At 57.5% G+C, this 20139-nt stretch overlaps 1 protein-coding gene across 3 annotated transcripts in view; it reads left to right on the top strand.

Annotated features, from left to right (window-relative positions):
* The first annotated feature begins 8880 nt into the window (after window positions 1–8880).
* The window catches only part of PCMT1 (protein-L-isoaspartate (D-aspartate) O-methyltransferase), a 28734-nt gene continuing 17475 nt past the window's right edge, over window positions 8881–20139 (top strand). Inside the window, exons 1-2 of one of the 3 annotated variants that reach the window (XR_007243865.1) lie at window positions 8881–9277; window positions 15404–15508. Coding sequence is in view for 1 of the 3 variants with exons in the window: in XM_048488884.1 (XP_048344841.1) it covers window positions 9016–9277; window positions 15404–15508 (367 nt within the window). In the remaining 2 variants the exon portion in view is untranslated. Of the gene's footprint in view, window positions 9278–9387; window positions 9982–15403; window positions 15509–20139 lie in introns of those variants that run through there. The other 2 variants (XM_048488884.1, XR_007243864.1) reach the window with 2 other exon arrangements.

The following is a 20139-nucleotide window of genomic DNA, read 5'->3' as shown; positions in this document are numbered from 1 at the left end:
CACCCCCCCCCCCCCCCACCCCCCCCCCCCCCCACCCCCCCCCCCCCCCACCCCCCCCCCCCCCCACCCCCCCCCCCCCCCACCCCCCCCCCCCCCCACCCCCCCCCCCCCCCACCCCCCCCCCCCCCCACCCCCCCCCCCCCCCACCCCCCCCCCCCCCCACCCCCCCCCCCCCCCACCCCCCCCCCCCCCCACCCCCCCCCCCCCCCACCCCCCCCCCCCCCCACCCCCCCCCCCCCCCACCCCCCCCCCCCCCCACCCCCCCCCCCCCCCACCCCCCCCCCCCCCCACCCCCCCCCCCCCCCACCCCCCCCCCCCCCCACCCCCCCCCCCCCCCACCCCCCCCCCCCCCCACCCCCCCCCCCCCCCACCCCCCCCCCCCCCCACCCCCCCCCCCCCCCACCCCCCCCCCCCCCCACCCCCCCCCCCCCCCACCCCCCCCCCCCCCCACCCCCCCCCCCCCCCACCCCCCCCCCCCCCCACCCCCCCCCCCCCCCACCCCCCCCCCCCCCCACCCCCCCCCCCCCCCACCCCCCCCCCCCCCCACCCCCCCCCCCCCCCACCCCCCCCCCCCCCCACCCCCCCCCCCCCCCACCCCCCCCCCCCCCCACCCCCCCCCCCCCCCACCCCCCCCCCCCCCCACCCCCCCCCCCCCCCACCCCCCCCCCCCCCCACCCCCCCCCCCCCCCACCCCCCCCCCCCCCCACCCCCCCCCCCCCCCACCCCCCCCCCCCCCCACCCCCCCCCCCCCCCACCCCCCCCCCCCCCCACCCCCCCCCCCCCCCACCCCCCCCCCCCCCCACCCCCCCCCCCCCCCACCCCCCCCCCCCCCCACCCCCCCCCCCCCCCACCCCCCCCCCCCCCCACCCCCCCCCCCCCCCACCCCCCCCCCCCCCCACCCCCCCCCCCCCCCACCCCCCCCCCCCCCCACCCCCCCCCCCCCCCACCCCCCCCCCCCCCCACCCCCCCCCCCCCCCACCCCCCCCCCCCCCCACCCCCCCCCCCCCCCACCCCCCCCCCCCCCCACCCCCCCCCCCCCCCACCCCCCCCCCCCCCCACCCCCCCCCCCCCCCACCCCCCCCCCCCCCCACCCCCCCCCCCCCCCACCCCCCCCCCCCCCCACCCCCCCCCCCCCCCACCCCCCCCCCCCCCCACCCCCCCCCCCCCCCACCCCCCCCCCCCCCCACCCCCCCCCCCCCCCACCCCCCCCCCCCCCCACCCCCCCCCCCCCCCACCCCCCCCCCCCCCCACCCCCCCCCCCCCCCACCCCCCCCCCCCCCCACCCCCCCCCCCCCCCACCCCCCCCCCCCCCCACCCCCCCCCCCCCCCACCCCCCCCCCCCCCCACCCCCCCCCCCCCCCACCCCCCCCCCCCCCCACCCCCCCCCCCCCCCACCCCCCCCCCCCCCCACCCCCCCCCCCCCCCACCCCCCCCCCCCCCCACCCCCCCCCCCCCCCACCCCCCCCCCCCCCCACCCCCCCCCCCCCCCACCCCCCCCCCCCCCCACCCCCCCCCCCCCCCACCCCCCCCCCCCCCCACCCCCCCCCCCCCCCACCCCCCCCCCCCCCCACCCCCCCCCCCCCCCACCCCCCCCCCCCCCCACCCCCCCCCCCCCCCACCCCCCCCCCCCCCCACCCCCCCCCCCCCCCACCCCCCCCCCCCCCCACCCCCCCCCCCCCCCACCCCCCCCCCCCCCCACCCCCCCCCCCCCCCACCCCCCCCCCCCCCCACCCCCCCCCCCCCCCACCCCCCCCCCCCCCCACCCCCCCCCCCCCCCACCCCCCCCCCCCCCCACCCCCCCCCCCCCCCACCCCCCCCCCCCCCCACCCCCCCCCCCCCCCACCCCCCCCCCCCCCCACCCCCCCCCCCCCCCACCCCCCCCCCCCCCCACCCCCCCCCCCCCCCACCCCCCCCCCCCCCCACCCCCCCCCCCCCCCACCCCCCCCCCCCCCCACCCCCCCCCCCCCCCACCCCCCCCCCCCCCCACCCCCCCCCCCCCCCACCCCCCCCCCCCCCCACCCCCCCCCCCCCCCACCCCCCCCCCCCCCCACCCCCCCCCCCCCCCACCCCCCCCCCCCCCCACCCCCCCCCCCCCCCACCCCCCCCCCCCCCCACCCCCCCCCCCCCCCACCCCCCCCCCCCCCCACCCCCCCCCCCCCCCACCCCCCCCCCCCCCCACCCCCCCCCCCCCCCACCCCCCCCCCCCCCCACCCCCCCCCCCCCCCACCCCCCCCCCCCCCCACCCCCCCCCCCCCCCACCCCCCCCCCCCCCCACCCCCCCCCCCCCCCACCCCCCCCCCCCCCCACCCCCCCCCCCCCCCACCCCCCCCCCCCCCCACCCCCCCCCCCCCCCACCCCCCCCCCCCCCCACCCCCCCCCCCCCCCACCCCCCCCCCCCCCCACCCCCCCCCCCCCCCACCCCCCCCCCCCCCCACCCCCCCCCCCCCCCACCCCCCCCCCCCCCCACCCCCCCCCCCCCCCACCCCCCCCCCCCCCCACCCCCCCCCCCCCCCACCCCCCCCCCCCCCCACCCCCCCCCCCCCCCACCCCCCCCCCCCCCCACCCCCCCCCCCCCCCACCCCCCCCCCCCCCCACCCCCCCCCCCCCCCACCCCCCCCCCCCCCCACCCCCCCCCCCCCCCACCCCCCCCCCCCCCCACCCCCCCCCCCCCCCACCCCCCCCCCCCCCCACCCCCCCCCCCCCCCACCCCCCCCCCCCCCCACCCCCCCCCCCCCCCACCCCCCCCCCCCCCCACCCCCCCCCCCCCCCACCCCCCCCCCCCCCCACCCCCCCCCCCCCCCACCCCCCCCCCCCCCCACCCCCCCCCCCCCCCACCCCCCCCCCCCCCCACCCCCCCCCCCCCCCACCCCCCCCCCCCCCCACCCCCCCCCCCCCCCACCCCCCCCCCCCCCCACCCCCCCCCCCCCCCACCCCCCCCCCCCCCCACCCCCCCCCCCCCCCACCCCCCCCCCCCCCCACCCCCCCCCCCCCCCACCCCCCCCCCCCCCCACCCCCCCCCCCCCCCACCCCCCCCCCCCCCCACCCCCCCCCCCCCCCACCCCCCCCCCCCCCCACCCCCCCCCCCCCCCACCCCCCCCCCCCCCCACCCCCCCCCCCCCCCACCCCCCCCCCCCCCCACCCCCCCCCCCCCCCACCCCCCCCCCCCCCCACCCCCCCCCCCCCCCACCCCCCCCCCCCCCCACCCCCCCCCCCCCCCACCCCCCCCCCCCCCCACCCCCCCCCCCCCCCACCCCCCCCCCCCCCCACCCCCCCCCCCCCCCACCCCCCCCCCCCCCCACCCCCCCCCCCCCCCACCCCCCCCCCCCCCCACCCCCCCCCCCCCCCACCCCCCCCCCCCCCCACCCCCCCCCCCCCCCACCCCCCCCCCCCCCCACCCCCCCCCCCCCCCACCCCCCCCCCCCCCCACCCCCCCCCCCCCCCACCCCCCCCCCCCCCCACCCCCCCCCCCCCCCACCCCCCCCCCCCCCCACCCCCCCCCCCCCCCACCCCCCCCCCCCCCCACCCCCCCCCCCCCCCACCCCCCCCCCCCCCCACCCCCCCCCCCCCCCACCCCCCCCCCCCCCCACCCCCCCCCCCCCCCACCCCCCCCCCCCCCCACCCCCCCCCCCCCCCACCCCCCCCCCCCCCCACCCCCCCCCCCCCCCACCCCCCCCCCCCCCCACCCCCCCCCCCCCCCACCCCCCCCCCCCCCCACCCCCCCCCCCCCCCACCCCCCCCCCCCCCCACCCCCCCCCCCCCCCACCCCCCCCCCCCCCCACCCCCCCCCCCCCCCACCCCCCCCCCCCCCCACCCCCCCCCCCCCCCACCCCCCCCCCCCCCCACCCCCCCCCCCCCCCACCCCCCCCCCCCCCCACCCCCCCCCCCCCCCACCCCCCCCCCCCCCCACCCCCCCCCCCCCCCACCCCCCCCCCCCCCCACCCCCCCCCCCCCCCACCCCCCCCCCCCCCCACCCCCCCCCCCCCCCACCCCCCCCCCCCCCCACCCCCCCCCCCCCCCACCCCCCCCCCCCCCCACCCCCCCCCCCCCCCACCCCCCCCCCCCCCCACCCCCCCCCCCCCCCACCCCCCCCCCCCCCCACCCCCCCCCCCCCCCACCCCCCCCCGCCCCCACCCCCCCCCCCCCCCACTAATCTGACCTAACTTTTTTCCTCCGATACAACCTTACCCTAGAACCAGGGACTCAGGCAGAGATGATCTGCTAAGAAATGCTGACTCATGAAACGTATCTGTGCTTTTTTCTTCTGACTTGGAATGTGTGTTCTTGTTGGGAAAGACCTGAGATTCTAGTGCTCTTGGAGTACCGATCAGCAGATTTTTCGCAGAAGGTAGCCCGCCAGGGTCTTTGAAGCAGAAGTTCTGAGCCTGCGGATTGAGACCCCAAAATGGGTTGTGACTCCCCATAGATGAGTTGAGAGGCCAGGAACACGGCAAAACGAGAAAGGAGGCTTTAGTTTAGGTTAGCCTCTCCCCTCACAATGTGCAAAATGGCCCTGAAACACCCCCTGGCATTTTACACTGGGGGCAGGGAAGTAGACTGGCGCTGTTTTTCATGTGGGCCCTGAAAAGTTTAGCAATGGGGCTCCCTTCAAAACGTTTTGACTTTCAAGCATCCTTATTAGTAGTCAAGTGCTGCGAGGAATCTCTTGCAGAAAGGCACTGGGTTTTTTTTAGGAAAGTAGTTAAATGAGAGAGCCAGCAGGCAATCCAAGGCACGGTTGCTCAGGAGGAAGCCTCGGAGGACCTGCTTGTTTCTGCCCCTCGTCACGTAGTAGCCAAGTGCTTGGAGACAGAGATTGCTGTCAAAGGACTTTCGCTGCAAGGCAGCCGCGGGCAGCGAGGCGACAGCGAGAGGCGGCGCCGGGCAGAGCTTCAGCCGTTCAGGCCGCCTCTTAGGCCACACCGCCGCCCGACGACTGCGCGGCCGGGACGGAAAGGGAAGCGCTGCTCCGTGGTGGGGGTGGGGGCAAGGGCAAGCGTCCCTCGGGCTGTTCAGGCCCGTCGTCTGCAAGCAGCCCTGGACCCCGCCCAACGAACGGGCCGAGGGCAGAAGGAAGGGCGCTGCAGCCTGAGGCGTCCTTCGTAAGGCAGCGCAATGGTCCGTTATCCTGGCCCGGGCCGAGACGTGTCTCGCGCAGGACCTTCCCCCGTGGCCGGCCGGCTGCCCGGCCGCCGCGCTACCTTCCTTCCTTGAGGCGGAGCGGGAGCCCAGCTTTCCTACCCACCTGCCCGAGGGAGAGGCAGCGGAGCCAGGGCAGTCACCGGCCGGCGGGGGGGGGGGGGCGGCGGCCTGGAAGGAGCTGCTGCTGCTGCTGCGCAAACGTTTCCCGGCGTCAATGGCGGCTGCGCTCGTCCCTCCCCCCCCCTCCTCTCGAAACGCCGCTTCTCCCCCCGCCCCGGTTTAGTTCCGGGCTGCCATTTTGTCCACCGGCCCGTCGCCCATGACTCCCGGATGTGATCCTCTTTCCCGGCTTCCTCTGCGCCTTGCGCCCTCTGGCCCTCGGCGCAGACCTCTCTATGGTTCTCTCGCCCGAGTCACTCGGTCGCCTTCGGTCCGCAGCAAGGAGACTCGCGAGGGGGCGGGGGGAGGAAGCACCGAGGGAGCTCCCGCGAAGCGAGTGGCGCGGAAGGAGGGTGCACGAAGACTTGTGAAGGATGTTCTATGATATGCTGATGCTTCATTGAGCCTGTATGGCCTCTTCCCAATCTATGATTCTATAACGGTGCTTTAATATAAACAATATGAAATGGCTCCTCAATATCAACAATATAACCCAGAATTTTTTCGAAAGTTATATAACAATGTTTTTGAACTTAGAGAGAATTAGAGTTTGAAAAAGTCCGAAGACAATTTTTTTTTGTCTAAGGGTGCTAATTAAATAGGATCCCTAGTATAGTAGTGGTTGTCTTAAGACAGAAGCTGCACAGGCAAATCAGTATCCCATGAAGGTGCTATTAAATAGATTTTTCAATTTATTCTTTACAAGTTATGACAGCTTGATACTGTTGATAGACACTTTTCTCCTCTGCAACATTATAGTCTTATAGTACTGTGAGAAATGTGAGAAACATTAAATTGATATGTCTGAAGAATTTTATGGAAGTCAGCTTTTATTTAGTAAGTTTGTTTCCAGCATCGTTCCTAATAGTTCAATAAAACCCTCATCAGTGTTTTGGATTTGTTTGTTTTTCTGATCACTAAAGTCCCTCCGTATCATCATTATCATCTTATATTCTAATAGTGAAGCCCTCACCTGGAGGTTGGTAGCTGTAGTTCCTCTGGAGGAGATGGCTGCTTTGGAAGGTGGAGTCAATGGCGTTACATCCTTCTGAAGTCCCTCCCCTCCTCAAACCCCACCCTTTCCAAGCTCCATCACTCCAATCTCCAGAAATTTTCCAATCTGGAGGTGGCAATCCTTTCTTCTCACCTAACAGCCAACCTACTTTTTCTGTATCTCTGTCTTATGTTGTCCATCCCCACCCCCCTGCAGGCTCTGCCTTGGGAAACTATATATTTCTCAACAGTGATTGAAAGGCGTGCGCCCGGGGACATGTCCTTAGGGCAGTACGCCACTGGTGACCCCATACAACTCTCGATCTCACTCTAATCTCTAACTGTTACACTGCACTGGTTTTGATAGAGTGGCTGCTATTGAATAGTACCTAGCAGCCAGCCTAAGTTGAGTCATGCAAGTCAGGTTGTATCAAATCTCCTAGAAGTTACTATCAGGACTAGGGTTGGCAAGCTGCAGATGGGACCTGGAGATCTCCCAAAATTACAAGTGAACCCCAGACAAAAGAGATTAGTTCCCTTGGGGAAAAAATGGATATTTTGGAGGGTGGACAATGGCATTATACCCTAGTGAGGCAACCATCTCTAAAGCTCACTGTACAAAGGCTCCCTCCCCAAATTTCCAGGAATTTCCCAATCTAGAGCGGGCAACCCTAGGTTTGGCCCCAGTGAGTTCTCTTTCAAAGGCCAAAATAGTCCTGGAAACGGCCCTGTCTCCTCAGCCATGTATAATGCCACAGAGACCACCCTCCAAAGCAGCCATTTCTTCCAGGGGAACTCATCTCTGTCATCTGAACAGCAATTGTAATTTTGGGTGATCTCCAGCCCCCACCTGGAGATTGGCACCCTTAGTTCCCCTGGAGAAAATGGCTGCTTTGGAGGATAGAGGTCCCTCCCCTCCCCTAACCGCTCAGTCTCCAACCCTTAAATCTCTAGGAATTTCTTAATCTGGAGTTGGCAACCTTATCTCCTTCCCATCCAACACCCAATTTACCTTTATTTGCCCCTCTGTTTTAAGCTTTTATTCTCTATGGCAGTGTCTGCCTAGTTGTGTGGTGCCAGCCACTGGGCTGTCAAAGGATAAAACCTCTCACCCTTGGCGTGATAAAATGGGAAATGATCTGGCGCTCAGCACACGCCCTGCAACCCAAAACTAAAGTAACATTACCATAATGAATCAACCCACTGGCTTTTGTGTGAAGGAAAGTGACAAATTTCAACTCCAGGGCATATGTAAAAATAGATTAGTATAGCAATAGATGTTACATCAATGTTTTGTTTTGCCTCAAAATGCTGTAACAAATTCAGAGTTTTTTAGGGAAATCGGAATGAACAAGATGACAAGTGATGCATTTTGTTCAACCACTATTTATGTACCTTCTATTGGAATTAAAAATAAAATATTACCAATAAGGAGCAGGATGATCTTATTCATGCCCACAGCTATGTTGTAAAGCCACCTGCCAAAATGGCTGGTTCCTGACATAGAAGAGAGTGACCTCAGACTGGTGTCAAGCCACTGGGCCATCTTTCCTTTCAACTTGAGTCAGCTTTGATCTCTTTCTTATACACTTCTGCAGTCCTTATTTTTCCCCTGAGTAGGACAGCCTCTGCACTTTGAACACTGTGGCTCATTATTGGCTTGTGAGTCTCTCATTTGCTCGTTCTTGCTGACTCCATACAGGTTCCGATTCTGCCTTTCCCAATCGCACAGTATAGTCTTTTTATCTTGTGGTTTGTGCACACTGACTCAGGTTTCTTCATCTTGCAGCTGTTTTCCCCAGTCTTCACTGGAGACACCTATTATTATCTCCACTATTTTCTCTTGAGCTTTTCTATTATTGCTGCTGGTTCAGTTACAATAATACAGCAGGTTATCTCCAGCGAATGGAAGCATTCTGCCTTGCAAAAATGAGGAATTTTGGAACTCAAGTGCTGACAAAAGTTAAGCAAATAGTGAGGCACTGCTGCAGCCAAGACACATGGGAGGACTTTCTTTTTTAGCTCCACCCATCCTTCAAGAGTCAGACTATATGAATAAGTTGGGTGCTGTGTGGTTTCCGGGCTGTATGGCCGTGTTCTAGCAGCATTCTCTCCTGACGTTTCGCCTGCATCTGTGGCTGGTATCTTCAGAGGATCCTCTGAAGATGCCAGCCATACAGCCCGGAAACCACACAGCACCCAAGTGATTCCGGCCGTGAAAGCCTTCGACAATATATGAATAAGGCTTGCAAGCTTTAGCTAGGGAAATTCTTGGGAGATTTGGGGTTGCAGCCCAGACAAACACACTAGCTGGGGGCAAAAGATGGAACAGTTCGAGGGAAGGAATGTTTCCCATACAATGACAAAAAGCAAGAATTTTACACTTTGTGTATCTGAACTCTTTTAGACACTTTCAGAATAACGTTGGCCAGTGAGATAATCTGTTCGGCCTGAAGCTTTCCAGCGTTTAAAAGAATTGCCCGAGGCGTTTTAGGCATGACGACCATTAGGATCCTTTCTTCTTTTGAGCGTCTCGCCCGGCTTGAAGCACCATAACGCTGGTGTCGGTCACGTGGTTATCCTTGAAGGCGCCTCAGCAGGCAACTCCCCCCGCCTGTATCACCAAGGAGACCCCCCCTCTTCGCCGCCTCAGCGCTGTCCCCTTTATTCCGTGGACTGCGCCTGCGCACCCTGGCCTCGGTTGCCCGGCGGCGGCCGTTCAGAATGTCGAGCGCGCTGGGGGGTGGCCGAGCCGCAGCCCCTCCCTCCAGCGGGCGCGCGGCGGCAGCAGCAGCTGCTGGTGCGGGAGGTGGGGGGGAGGAGGCGGCGCCTGTGTCGGCGCTGGAGGTGGTGTCCTTCCTGGGGAAGCTGCTGTGCGCAGTCGCGGCGCTGAAGGCGGCTCTCTACCTGCTCCGCAGAGTCTGCCTAGCGATGGCCTGGAAGTCCGGAGGCGCCAGTCACGCCGAGCTCATCCACAACCTCCGCAGTAAGTGTGTGCGCGTGAGGAGGGGGAGGGAGGGCGCGAGCGCCGGGCCGGGCCGGGCCAGCAGGAGGCGGCGGAAGGAGGGGCCAGGCGCGCTCGGGCCATTCATCCGATGTGCTTCGCACGGGCGCGAGGACCCCAGCCCGTCCGTCAGGACCGTTACTCGCCAACCGGCCGCGTCGCGTGCTGGGCGGGAGCCAACCGCCACTGGGGGCGGGGGGGGGGCGCGTTGAGAAGACCTCTTCGACCCCCGGGAGGCGGAGGGGGGTTTGCTTCTTTGCGCGAGAGCGGGGATCCGGCCCAGGGTGGCGGCGGCGGCGGCGGCCACCCCCGCGACCACAGCGGCGCAGGCAACGGCAGAGCCCGTCGCTGCCGGAGGAGGGAGGTGCGGCGGCAGGAGGTCCGCCGAGGGGCCGGTCGCGGCCTGTCTGCGGAGCAGCTGCCTGTGTCGGAGCTGCCTCGGAAGGAGTCCGGGCTGGGAGGCCGCAAACGCAGGTCGGCCGCGGGGAGCTCCGCAGCTGCTCTGGCCTGGCCCGGCCTGTGCCGAGCCGCGTCTCTCTCGAGGCGGTGGCGTGATTGTTCCGGGCCCCGGTGACGATGTCGGCGGGAAGGCGCGAGAGGAGCCGGCGGGGCAGGACGGGCGAGAGGCTTTGCTGGGCCGCGGGGCGTCGTTGGGAATGGTCTCAGGAAGCTCCTAATGGCGCCAGGTGCGTTGAGCGTTTTTGCCTATTCGGGGTCCGTGCGGCCGAGCATCCCTGCGGCCTAGGGAAAGAGGCCTGGGGTTTGAATGAATAAAAGGTTGTGACCGATCCTCCTGCTGCTTCTGCTGGCTTCCCTTTGCGGTGAAGCCGGTGGCTGGAGGAGTCCCGGTTCGTGGAGCTAATGGCAGAGAGCGGAAGGAACAGATCTGGCTCTGTTTTAAGAGGAGGGAGAGGGAGGAAGCTTTTGTGACCAAGAGCGTTGTTGCTCCTGGCATTCGTTCTCCCCCCACCCCCACCTCCTGACCTCTTTTTATCTCCAGTTTTTTATTGCAGCCAGGCATCCCATATTGATGGAAACCGAGTGCCTAGGGTGCCCCCCCAGCTGTGCTCGCTTTCATGTGGTGGAGGTGGCCCGGCCTTGCTGGAGTCGCCTACTGGGAATAGAATCTAAGCCCTGGGTGTAGCGAGAGTTGAAGGTTCAACCTGTAGGGGCCGTGTAATGTGATACGCTGTTGTGCCTTTACAGGTGAAGTACAGTACTTGTTCATGCATTGTGAAAGGCTTCTGTGTTTGCCCAGGTTTTTGGAGATGTATTATAAATATTTGAATCCATAAAGTCCGCAGGATGGGACATTCGGTAAACAATAGGACAGAGTTAGTGTCGTAGAACCAACTAGGAATCTTTTTAAAAAAACCTGAAATAAAGCATAATTATTAACATGATATATGAAATGATAAAAAAATTATACAGTTGGATCCTACTTACAGCAAGCTGCACACATTAGCAAAGACCACCGTTCCTATTATTCATCCAAGTACCTTTGGGAAGCATATAGTGCAGTGGTGACCTGCTACCTGCAGGGAAAAGTGCTCTTGAATAATTTAGTTTTGGATAGTTTGAAGAAAGTCAGGAGACCAGGAGCATTCCTGACCTCTCTTGGACAGGCCGGAGGTCAGGCAGTTGATTTTGCTCGTTTGCAGATTAGCACTTGCAGAAGGCCCTGCTTTGGATAAACGAGGCTGTCATGGTGAAGCGTGAAGAGGGGCGCAGAGATGGTCTCGCAGATCTGAGGATCCAAGGGTATGAGGGGTTTTTTTAGGTGACAGCTGATACTTTGAATCGAGGCTAGTAACTGATAGCCTGCCAGTAGAGCGACTGTAGAATGGGAGAAATATGAGTGCTCCATCTAGCTCCCAATAATAGCTGAGCTGCTTCATTCTACACCAACTGATGTTTCTGAATTGATTTTGAGGGGAGACCAATATACAGTGCATTTCAGTAGTCTAGTCAGCTTGAATAGGAAACAGCAAAGGAAGTCCAGGGTTTATCATTGTGGTTTATGTGCAGACCCAGAAAAGATTTCCAAAGATTTTGTGTAGACTAGGAGTACCCTTCCTCCCTCTGGTGCTTTCCTACCAAAACAATCACATGACCAGGAGGTGGGGCACTACTCCCTCAGTTCTCTTTTTTCCACTGTGAAGAAGAAGGGTTTGGATGTAAACCCCACCTTTCTCTTCTGTAAGGTGACTCAAGGTGGCCTACAAGCTCGTTTCCCTTTCTCTCTCCACAACAGACACCTTGTGAGGTAGGTGGGGCTGAGAGAGTTCTGAGAGAACTGTCACTAGCCCCAGGTCACCCAGCAGGAATGTAGGAGTGTGGAAACACATCTGGTTCACCAGATAAGCCTCCACCACTCAGGTAGAGGAGAGGGGAATCAAAACCGGTTCTCTACCTGCTCTTAACCACTATACCATGCTAGCTTTCCATTCCATGGTTTTCTGTATCTCATTCTTGAGAGTGAGGATGCTTGTGCCTCTTAAATTTTTTTGTCATCAGTAGTCATTCTAGTGAAATATAAACAGTATTTAAAGAAGAAAATGTTTTGTTTTCCATTGTGTCGATATGGTTCAAGAAGGGCCTCAGGATTTTGCCCATTTGACCTTGAAATGGTGCTGATAAACTCCTGTTCTCTGTCCCTAATCTGCCTGGTGGTTCACACAACAGGGCTGCCTGCTCTTTCTGTCACCAATTTACCCTGAAGACATGATTTGATAGAACTGAACTCAAAAGAACTGCTTTACAAAGGCTTTGACTGCTGACCAGTCTGAATAAAGGAACCTTTTTCCTCCCTGGTGAGATGTGTGCTGATAGATTCTTCTCTGGATCTTTTCCAAGGGTTTGACTGTGCACTAGCCTGAATAAAGGCATATTTCCCCTCCTTGGCTGTGTCAGCTGGAGATGTTGACTGACAGCACCTCAGATTCAGAATGGCTTTATGGTGAGGCTTTGGCTGCAGCCTTCTGGACTGAAAGAAACCCTCCTCCCCCTCCTTGACTTCTGTCAGTTCTGAGGGGGTGGCCTGAAGGTATCGACTGATAAGGGCCTCTTAAAAACCTGACTGAAGGAATCTTCCTGCCTGCCTTGTGTTTCAAGGTAAAATTCTTCTAGGCGTGGGTTAACTGAGCCTTGCAATTCTTAATGGCTGTTTGTGAAATGTGTTATGTGTCAGAAGGATATTGTTCCTTTTAGTTGCAATTGTTTGGACCTCTTCAGCCCTGTAGTTTTGAAAAGTTGCTGAAGTTGGTGAAATTTTCTGTTTTGTTGTTAGTTGTGTTCTGTGATAACCAACTAGTTATGCCTAAGACCTGCTGAGCTTAATTTTACAGTTCATTATATTGGGACTGCCTTGATTTCCACAGTCAGAACTGATTCTATGTTGATCTTGGCTTGAAGCTCTCTATTTAATGCCTAGCTCTAAAAGCTAACAGAGTGAAACAGTGTCAGTCCCCCACTTTGCTGATTCAGCGCTGATACTTAATCTGAACAGGCTATCAGCATAGGTGCTGTTTCATGTAGAGGCAAAGCTTGTTATTGCTGTCTCCATGGGGAACTCAGAATGGATCAGGAAGTATGCTTTTTGGAGGCAAGCCAGTTTGATTCCCCTGCCATTCTGTCTGAAAATTTGCTTGTGACCTTGTACCCATCACGTTTTCTCAACCTGGTTCTTGCGAGGATGGAATGGGAAAGTGTGAAATGTTATAAGCTACTTTGAATCCCTATTAGGGAATGAGATGGGTACAATGATGAACTTTGCCATCTTTTTAAAGGATATCTTATGTTCCTACTCAAAACAGATGCCTTGTGAGGTAAAGTCTTTGACATGCAAACTCTAATATGTTAGCATCTCTACTACCATCCTTTAGCAAAAATATGCTTGATTCCACAGGTCATCTCCCATTACTACTATTTCTTTCCTTTCTAAACATTTGGTAATCTGTTCCAAGAATGCATCATCCATCTCTTCAGACTGGCATGGGGATCTATAATAGACCCCCAGAATGAGATCAGTGCTGTTTCCCTCCCCCTTAATTTTTATCCAAATGCTCTCAACCTGGCTTGCAGGATTGAAGTCATGGACCTGCTCACAGCTGTAATAATCTTTTGCGCATAATGCTACTCCTCCTTTCCTATTTGATGTTTTTCTGAAATAGGTTATACCCTTCAATTCTTATGTTCCAATCATGAGGTTATACCCTTCCAATTCTTATGTTCCAATCTTATGTTCCAATCCCACCAGGTTTCAGTGATACCTGTAATATCATCTTTGTTTTGCTGTGTTAAGAGTTGAGTTCATCCTGTTTATTTCCCATGCTCTGTGCATTGGTGTAGAGACATTGAAGGCCATGGTGCATTTCCTCTGGCTGCTTCTTTAAGTTTTTTTCCCTTCTGCTGTTAGCTTCTTGACCTATTCACTCAGTTCTCTCTATAACCTTTGGACTATCATCACTATTACTTGATGAACTCCTGTCTGCTTGAATACTGTCTCCCTCCCCCACATAACTTAGGCCCCTTCCGCACATGCAGAATAATGCACATTCAATCCATTTTCACAGTTTGCAAGTGAAGTTTGCTGTTCCACACAGTAAGATCCAGCTTCAAAGTGCATTGAAAGTGGATTGAAAGTGCATTATTCTGCATGTGCGGAAAGGGCTCTTGTTTAAAGCCCTTCTGATCAGGTTTGTGAGCCCTTTGGCAAAGATGTTTCTACCTACAGGCATGAGGTGCAACCCATCCCTTGCCCACAGTCCCTCTTCATGTAACCACAGATCATGGTCCAAGAACCCAAATTTACCCTTCAGATGATGTCCAGATTTATTTTTGTTTCTAATATGCATAATTTTTCTCAGGGCACTTCTCTTTTGACCCTGAGTTTCTGGAAGGTAGTGCTAACTGTGATTTTTCCCTATAGTCTGGGCATCCATTTCCCAGTAATTCTGGGTCTTCTGCAAAATTAGTTTGTCATCCCACTACTTTCAACTACAGTACTGGATGTACACTACTTTTGTATTTTTAGTAGACTAGAAATGCTCCTCCTCCCTCTAGCGCTTTCCTTCCGAAACAATCATATGATTAGGAGGAGGGTGCTACTCCCTCAGTTCTCTCCATGACACCACCAGAGGGCTCAAGAAACCAAGGTTCCAGACAGTTCACAGTGGGGCAAGAAGGAATGATTTGTGCCTGCACAGAAGACCACTCAATAACCTTGCACTAAAAATTCTCTTTTATCAAGATAGTGAGCTTAATATCAATCAGAATAAAGGTTCTGACACAAGCAGCACTTAAAAGAAATCTACTGGAGAATCAGGACTTCTTTAAACAGCGGAAAGATGCAGCTGTCATTTCCTGCCATACCACCACAGCCACATTTTAAACTTTTGCTGAGACAGGGTATGGAGATAAATGCAATCCTGTTTCCATCATCCTTAATTCTATGTAGTCTTGTGTTCGGAGATTAGCAAGATCACTGAGTGAGGAAGGTAGGTTTAAAACTCTCAAAGGAAGAGACTATGGAGGACAATTTTTCCAAAAGTTGTTTAACATCCCAAATTGACATTCACCCAGTGTGGTATAGTGGTTTGGAGCAGGTGAATTCTAATCTGGAGAACTGGGTTGGATTCCCCACTCCTTCACATGAGCAGTGGAGTCTTATCTGGGGAGCCAGGTTTGCTTCCTCACTGTTACACATGGAGCCTCCTGGGTGACCTTGGACTAATCACATTCATCTCAGAACTCACTAAGCCCCACCTATCTCACAAGGGTCTGTTGTGGGGAGAGGAAGGACTCTTGTTTGATTGTGATTTATTCTGACAGTGGGTTTTGAAGTATATGATGTGAATTTCTTGACATCTATGCTTAATTAATAAACTACTGTAAAGATTGTGACTATAGTTGCTGCAGTCTGTATTTTCTAACATCATGGTTATGATTTTTTCTAAGAATGTCTGCTTTCTCAATCAAAATGGAAGACACACTCTTTACATCGAAGCTTAATATTTAGTATTTTATCTAGCCACTTTTTAAGTGTTTTTGTAAATTCTGAAGAATGTTAGTGCAGTAGAACATTGTTAACATTTTGACTTTTTGCAGAAAATGGAATAATCAAATCAGATAAGGTATTTGAAGTAATGCTTACCACAGACCGTTGCCATTATGCAAAATGCAACCCCTATATGGACTCTCCTCAGTCAATAGGTATGAAAACATTTATTTGAACATATGATAGCATTGTGAATTAAAAGCATGTATGTAAAAGCTTTATCTTGCTGAAGACTTGGAACTTGATCATCGTATTGTAAGCCTCTTTCATGGGGTCTTCCTGGCAGCCGCTATGTCCCCTTTACTCCCCCTCCTCACTTTTTTAATTGCTCCCATTTATTATTTATCTACTTCATTTATACTTCACCTTTCTTCATAATGAGAATTCATAGCAATTTATTTAATTTTTCTGTCCTCCATTTTATCCCCACAAAAACTCTATGGGGTAGATTTGTAAGCTGGATTCCACTTCAGCTATGGCAGGGGTATGCAACCTGCTCTGGAGCGGCATGCGGCTCTTCCAGCCTTATACTGGTGCTCCGCGTGGCCTGGAAGTCGGAGGGTAGCGTGGGCATGTCACTCCAGCCCTCCAGAGCAGTGCTGGAAGGAAAGGTGAGTGGAGGGGCCGCACTCTCCGGCTCGGTAGATCTTCGGGGCCATGGAAAATGGGTCCAAATGGCTCTTTGGGTGGTAAAGGTTGCAGACCCCTGAGCTATGGTATGCCATAAGTGGCACAGGGAACAGGAATTTACATGAAAGCAAGACACTGCTCCTCAAAAAATGGAGTTTCTCCTGGAGGCGGAGGACATCTCGATTGGGTTATTCTCTTCCTTTAATCAGGAGGCAAGAATTTCACTGGATTTTTCCATCACTTGCTCTTTTGTCATTATACTTCCTTTCAAGTACCAGAATTGTTCCTGCCTCTTACAGGGGTGCACGGCTTCTTTCTCACTTCGTGATTCTGTGTGTGCCCGATCTTCTGCGGAGGCTACAAGGGCAAACGTGGTGCAGGCTTCCTCACCTCACCCAGGGGCAGTTCAGGAAGACCCAGTGGAGGGGGTAAGCAATTGCCCGACCCACCCAGGGTCTGTGAGCATTGCTGTAAGACCCAAGAATCCCAACAAAGCACTTAAAAGCAGCGCAAAATGTAAGAAATCCCCTCGCAGAGTTAAAAATTCATAGGAGCGCCACAGATCCAGGCATGAGATAGAAGAAATGGTCAACCAAGCCACAATTCCAGCTGTGGCCATCAGGCAAGATTCCCCTAGTACTGCCCATTCTGGGAATGTGAGGGATGGATCCCAACCCCTGAACCCCAATAATATGCTGCTGTCAAATGATTCTAGTGCCTGGAGTAATTTTTCTCCTTTAAAATTTGCCAAGTATATCACTCAATCCCTTAGACAGGAATTTGTGTTGCCCCACAGGGACAGGCTCCTATCAGCATTCAGGCTCCTATCAGCAACCAGCCTGCCTGCTATTCAGGGGCACCTTACGGAGAGAGCTACAATTTCCCTCATGATTTCCCTGAGGAAGAAGGAATGAGTGAGGGAGAGTGCATGGATGATGAGGCACAATTTTCAGATTCTGAGGAAGTCCGAATGGATGAGGCTCATCATGCACCTAGGTTTTTTAAAGTAGAGGACCTTTTTCTGCTTATCACTAAAACCATCTCAGCACTAGATCTTCATGATCCAGCTGATGCTGAGGACCCAGCAGTACAGACACAGGAAAAACCTGTCAAAGAATGTCCCAAAGGGAATCAGGACTATTTCTATAGGGAAGGAGACCCCATGAAATTCTTTCCCTTACCCAAATCTTTTGAAAAGAAAATTAAGAGAGAGTGGCAGAATCCCACAGCCAGTAAAGCAATTCCCTCTGTAAGCAGAAAAGGATACCCAGTTTTGGGGTTTGTAAACAACCTTTTGCAGATCCTAGTGGTGGATGCCCCCATAGCTAATATCCAGTCTGGAAATTTGGTATCTAAAGACGGGGAAGGCAATATCAGGACCCCCTAGACTGTAAATCCGAGGTAGCCATGAGGAAAGTGCATGAATGGCTGACCATGGTCATGAAGGTCCTTATCCTTTCTACCATAGTATCTGAAAAGAATGATAAACCTCCTCCCACTCAAGGAAAGGGCAGTAAGGGAGGGCCTAGACAGTGGATTCTACGCTTGATGCCCTTACTTTGGCCGCCCAGTCAATGCTTGTTCTGTATCAGCCAGATGAAATATATGGCTGCGTTCCTGGCAAGCTGACCTACACTCAAAAGCAGTAGTAGCTGGCTGTGCTTTCCACAGGCAGAAGTTGTTTAGAAAGGATCTCAAACAAGGCCTAGTTGACACCAAGGACAACAAAAAGGTCCTCCCTAGAAAGGTGCATCAGGACCAGCCAATGCCCCAGACCTCCTTTCGTACCCATAGGTCACTCCCTCGTCCTACTAGAGATGGCAGGAGACCCTCTTGGCAACCACACCAGACAGCGCGGAGAAAGGGAAATTTTTGTGCCTTTGGAAAATTTGACAGATTCTCTAGGCCCTACAAAGCCCCAAGACCTTGACTATCTAAAAATTCCGGTTGGGGGGGCGGCTGCTCCATTTCCATCATTGCTGGAACAAACCCTTTGTAGATGCCTGGATAAGGGACATTGTCACAGACAGATATGTAATCGAGTTTGCCAGCTTTCCTTCTCACAGATTCTTTCCATCGACCCTCGGTACCCCCCCCCCCCCGGACAAGAGAGTCAGAACCTCCTCAGCGATACGGCATTTTCTAACCATCTAAGCCCGTGGTGGCGAACCTTTGGCACTCCAGATGTTATGGACTACAATTCCCATCAGCCCCTTCCAGCATGGCCAATTGGCCATCCTGGAAGGGGTTGATGGGAATTGTAGTCCATAACATCTGGAGTGCCAAAGGTTCGCCACCACGGATCTAAGCTGTAGAGCCTGTTCCAATTTTGGAGAAGCACACCGGCATATATTCCTACTTCTTCACAATGCCAAAACGAACAGGAGATTGGAGAGCCATCTTGAATTTACTATATGTAAATTGACACATCAGACTGCGCCATTTCAAAATGGAAACCCTGAGAACCGTCACGGCTTCTCTTCGGGAGGGAGATTATCTGACCTCAATAGACCTAACTGAGGCATATCTCCACATCCCAATCCACCAAGCACATCACAAATATCTCAGATTCGCAATAGGAGAAGACCACCTACAGTTCAGAGCTCTACCCTTCGGTCTGGCCTCAGTGCCATGAGTGTTCTCCAAGGTCCTGTTCCCTCCCATGATCCAGACGCGTCACCAAAGTATACACGTCCACCCATATTTGGACAATTTATTAATTCGTTCAAACTCAGAGGAAAAGGCCTACAGCACATCGGGTTTCTAATTAACATAAAATAGAGCATCATCATACCCTCACAAAGAACAGAACATCTCGAGGCGATTGTGGACATGTCAGTAAACTCACTTTTCCTACCATCAAGCAAGATCCAGAAAATACAACTGTCTGCAGCAATGGTAACCACAGCCAAGAAGAACCACAGCCATATGCATTTGGCCAGCTTACTGGGCCTGTTTATTGCAGTGATAGATGCTCTTCACACCAGGCGATTACAACTCTTCTTCCATCCGTCTCAGCTGGATATAGCAAAAAAGGACAATCAACTGACAGTCCCAACATCAGTCAAGATCAGCCTGAGATGGTGGACATCCAGCAACAACCTGTCTCAAGGGAAGATTTACCTGATAAAGAACAGTATGCAAATCTTAACGGATACCAGCCTAGAAGGTTGGGGCACCACCCTGGACCATCACATCGTTCAGGGGAAGTGAATCAGCTGCCCATCAGTCTCCTAGAAATTCGGGCCATCAACCTACCCCTTTGACACTTCAGCAACAAAATCCAACACCACATGTCCTCATAAGAATGGTCAATATAGCAGCAAAAGCCCATCTCAACAATCAGGCCGGCACAAGATCAAAGGCTTTACAAAAGGAAGTAAACAAGATTCTGACGTGGGCTGAGAATCACCTGACATCGATTTGAGCAGAGCATATTAGTGGAAATCTAAATACCAAGGCAGACTGGTTAAGCAGACAACAAATATCCAATGCAGAATGGCAGCTTCACCCAGAGGTCTTCGGGAAGATAACGCACAAGTTTCCTACCCCCCAAGTAGACCGCATCTTCAGAGAACGCACAGCTCTCACGATTCATGACTCGATACTTTCATTCAGCAGCATTGGCGACAGATGTGTTACTGGCCCCTTGGCTGAGGGTCACTCTTTATGCTTTCCCTCCAATTCCTCTCGTTCCCAAACTGCTATGCAGACGAAATGAGAGAATGCTTGATACTGATCGTCGTGGCACCCTTCTGGCCCAGGAGACCGTGGTTCTCCACCATCAGGGAGCTAGCCCAGGGAGAGCCTTTACACCTTTAGAGCAGACCAGACTTGCTGATACAGGGTCCGATCTGGCACCTGGAACCAGACCACCTACATCTGACCGTCTGGCTCTTGAAAAGTCACAACTAAAAGCCAAAAGTCACTACTACTCTGACGACATCATAGCAACCCTCCTATCTTCCGGGAGAGGATCCACCACTTGCATCTATAACTACATGTGGAAGGTGTTTGTAAAATGGAGTAATCACAGCAGCATGGTTTCTGAAGCTCCTCAAATAAGAGACATCCTAACATTCCTTCAGGATGGTTTCAAGTCTGGTTTGCAAGCATCTACCCTTAAAAGACAGCTAACTGCCCTATCCACTGTGTG

Source organism: Sphaerodactylus townsendi, linkage group LG01 (genome assembly GCF_021028975.2).
Source record: "Sphaerodactylus townsendi isolate TG3544 linkage group LG01, MPM_Stown_v2.3, whole genome shotgun sequence".
NCBI lineage: Eukaryota > Metazoa > Chordata > Lepidosauria > Squamata > Sphaerodactylidae > Sphaerodactylus > Sphaerodactylus townsendi.
This window is presented reverse-complemented; position numbering and strand designations above follow the sequence as displayed.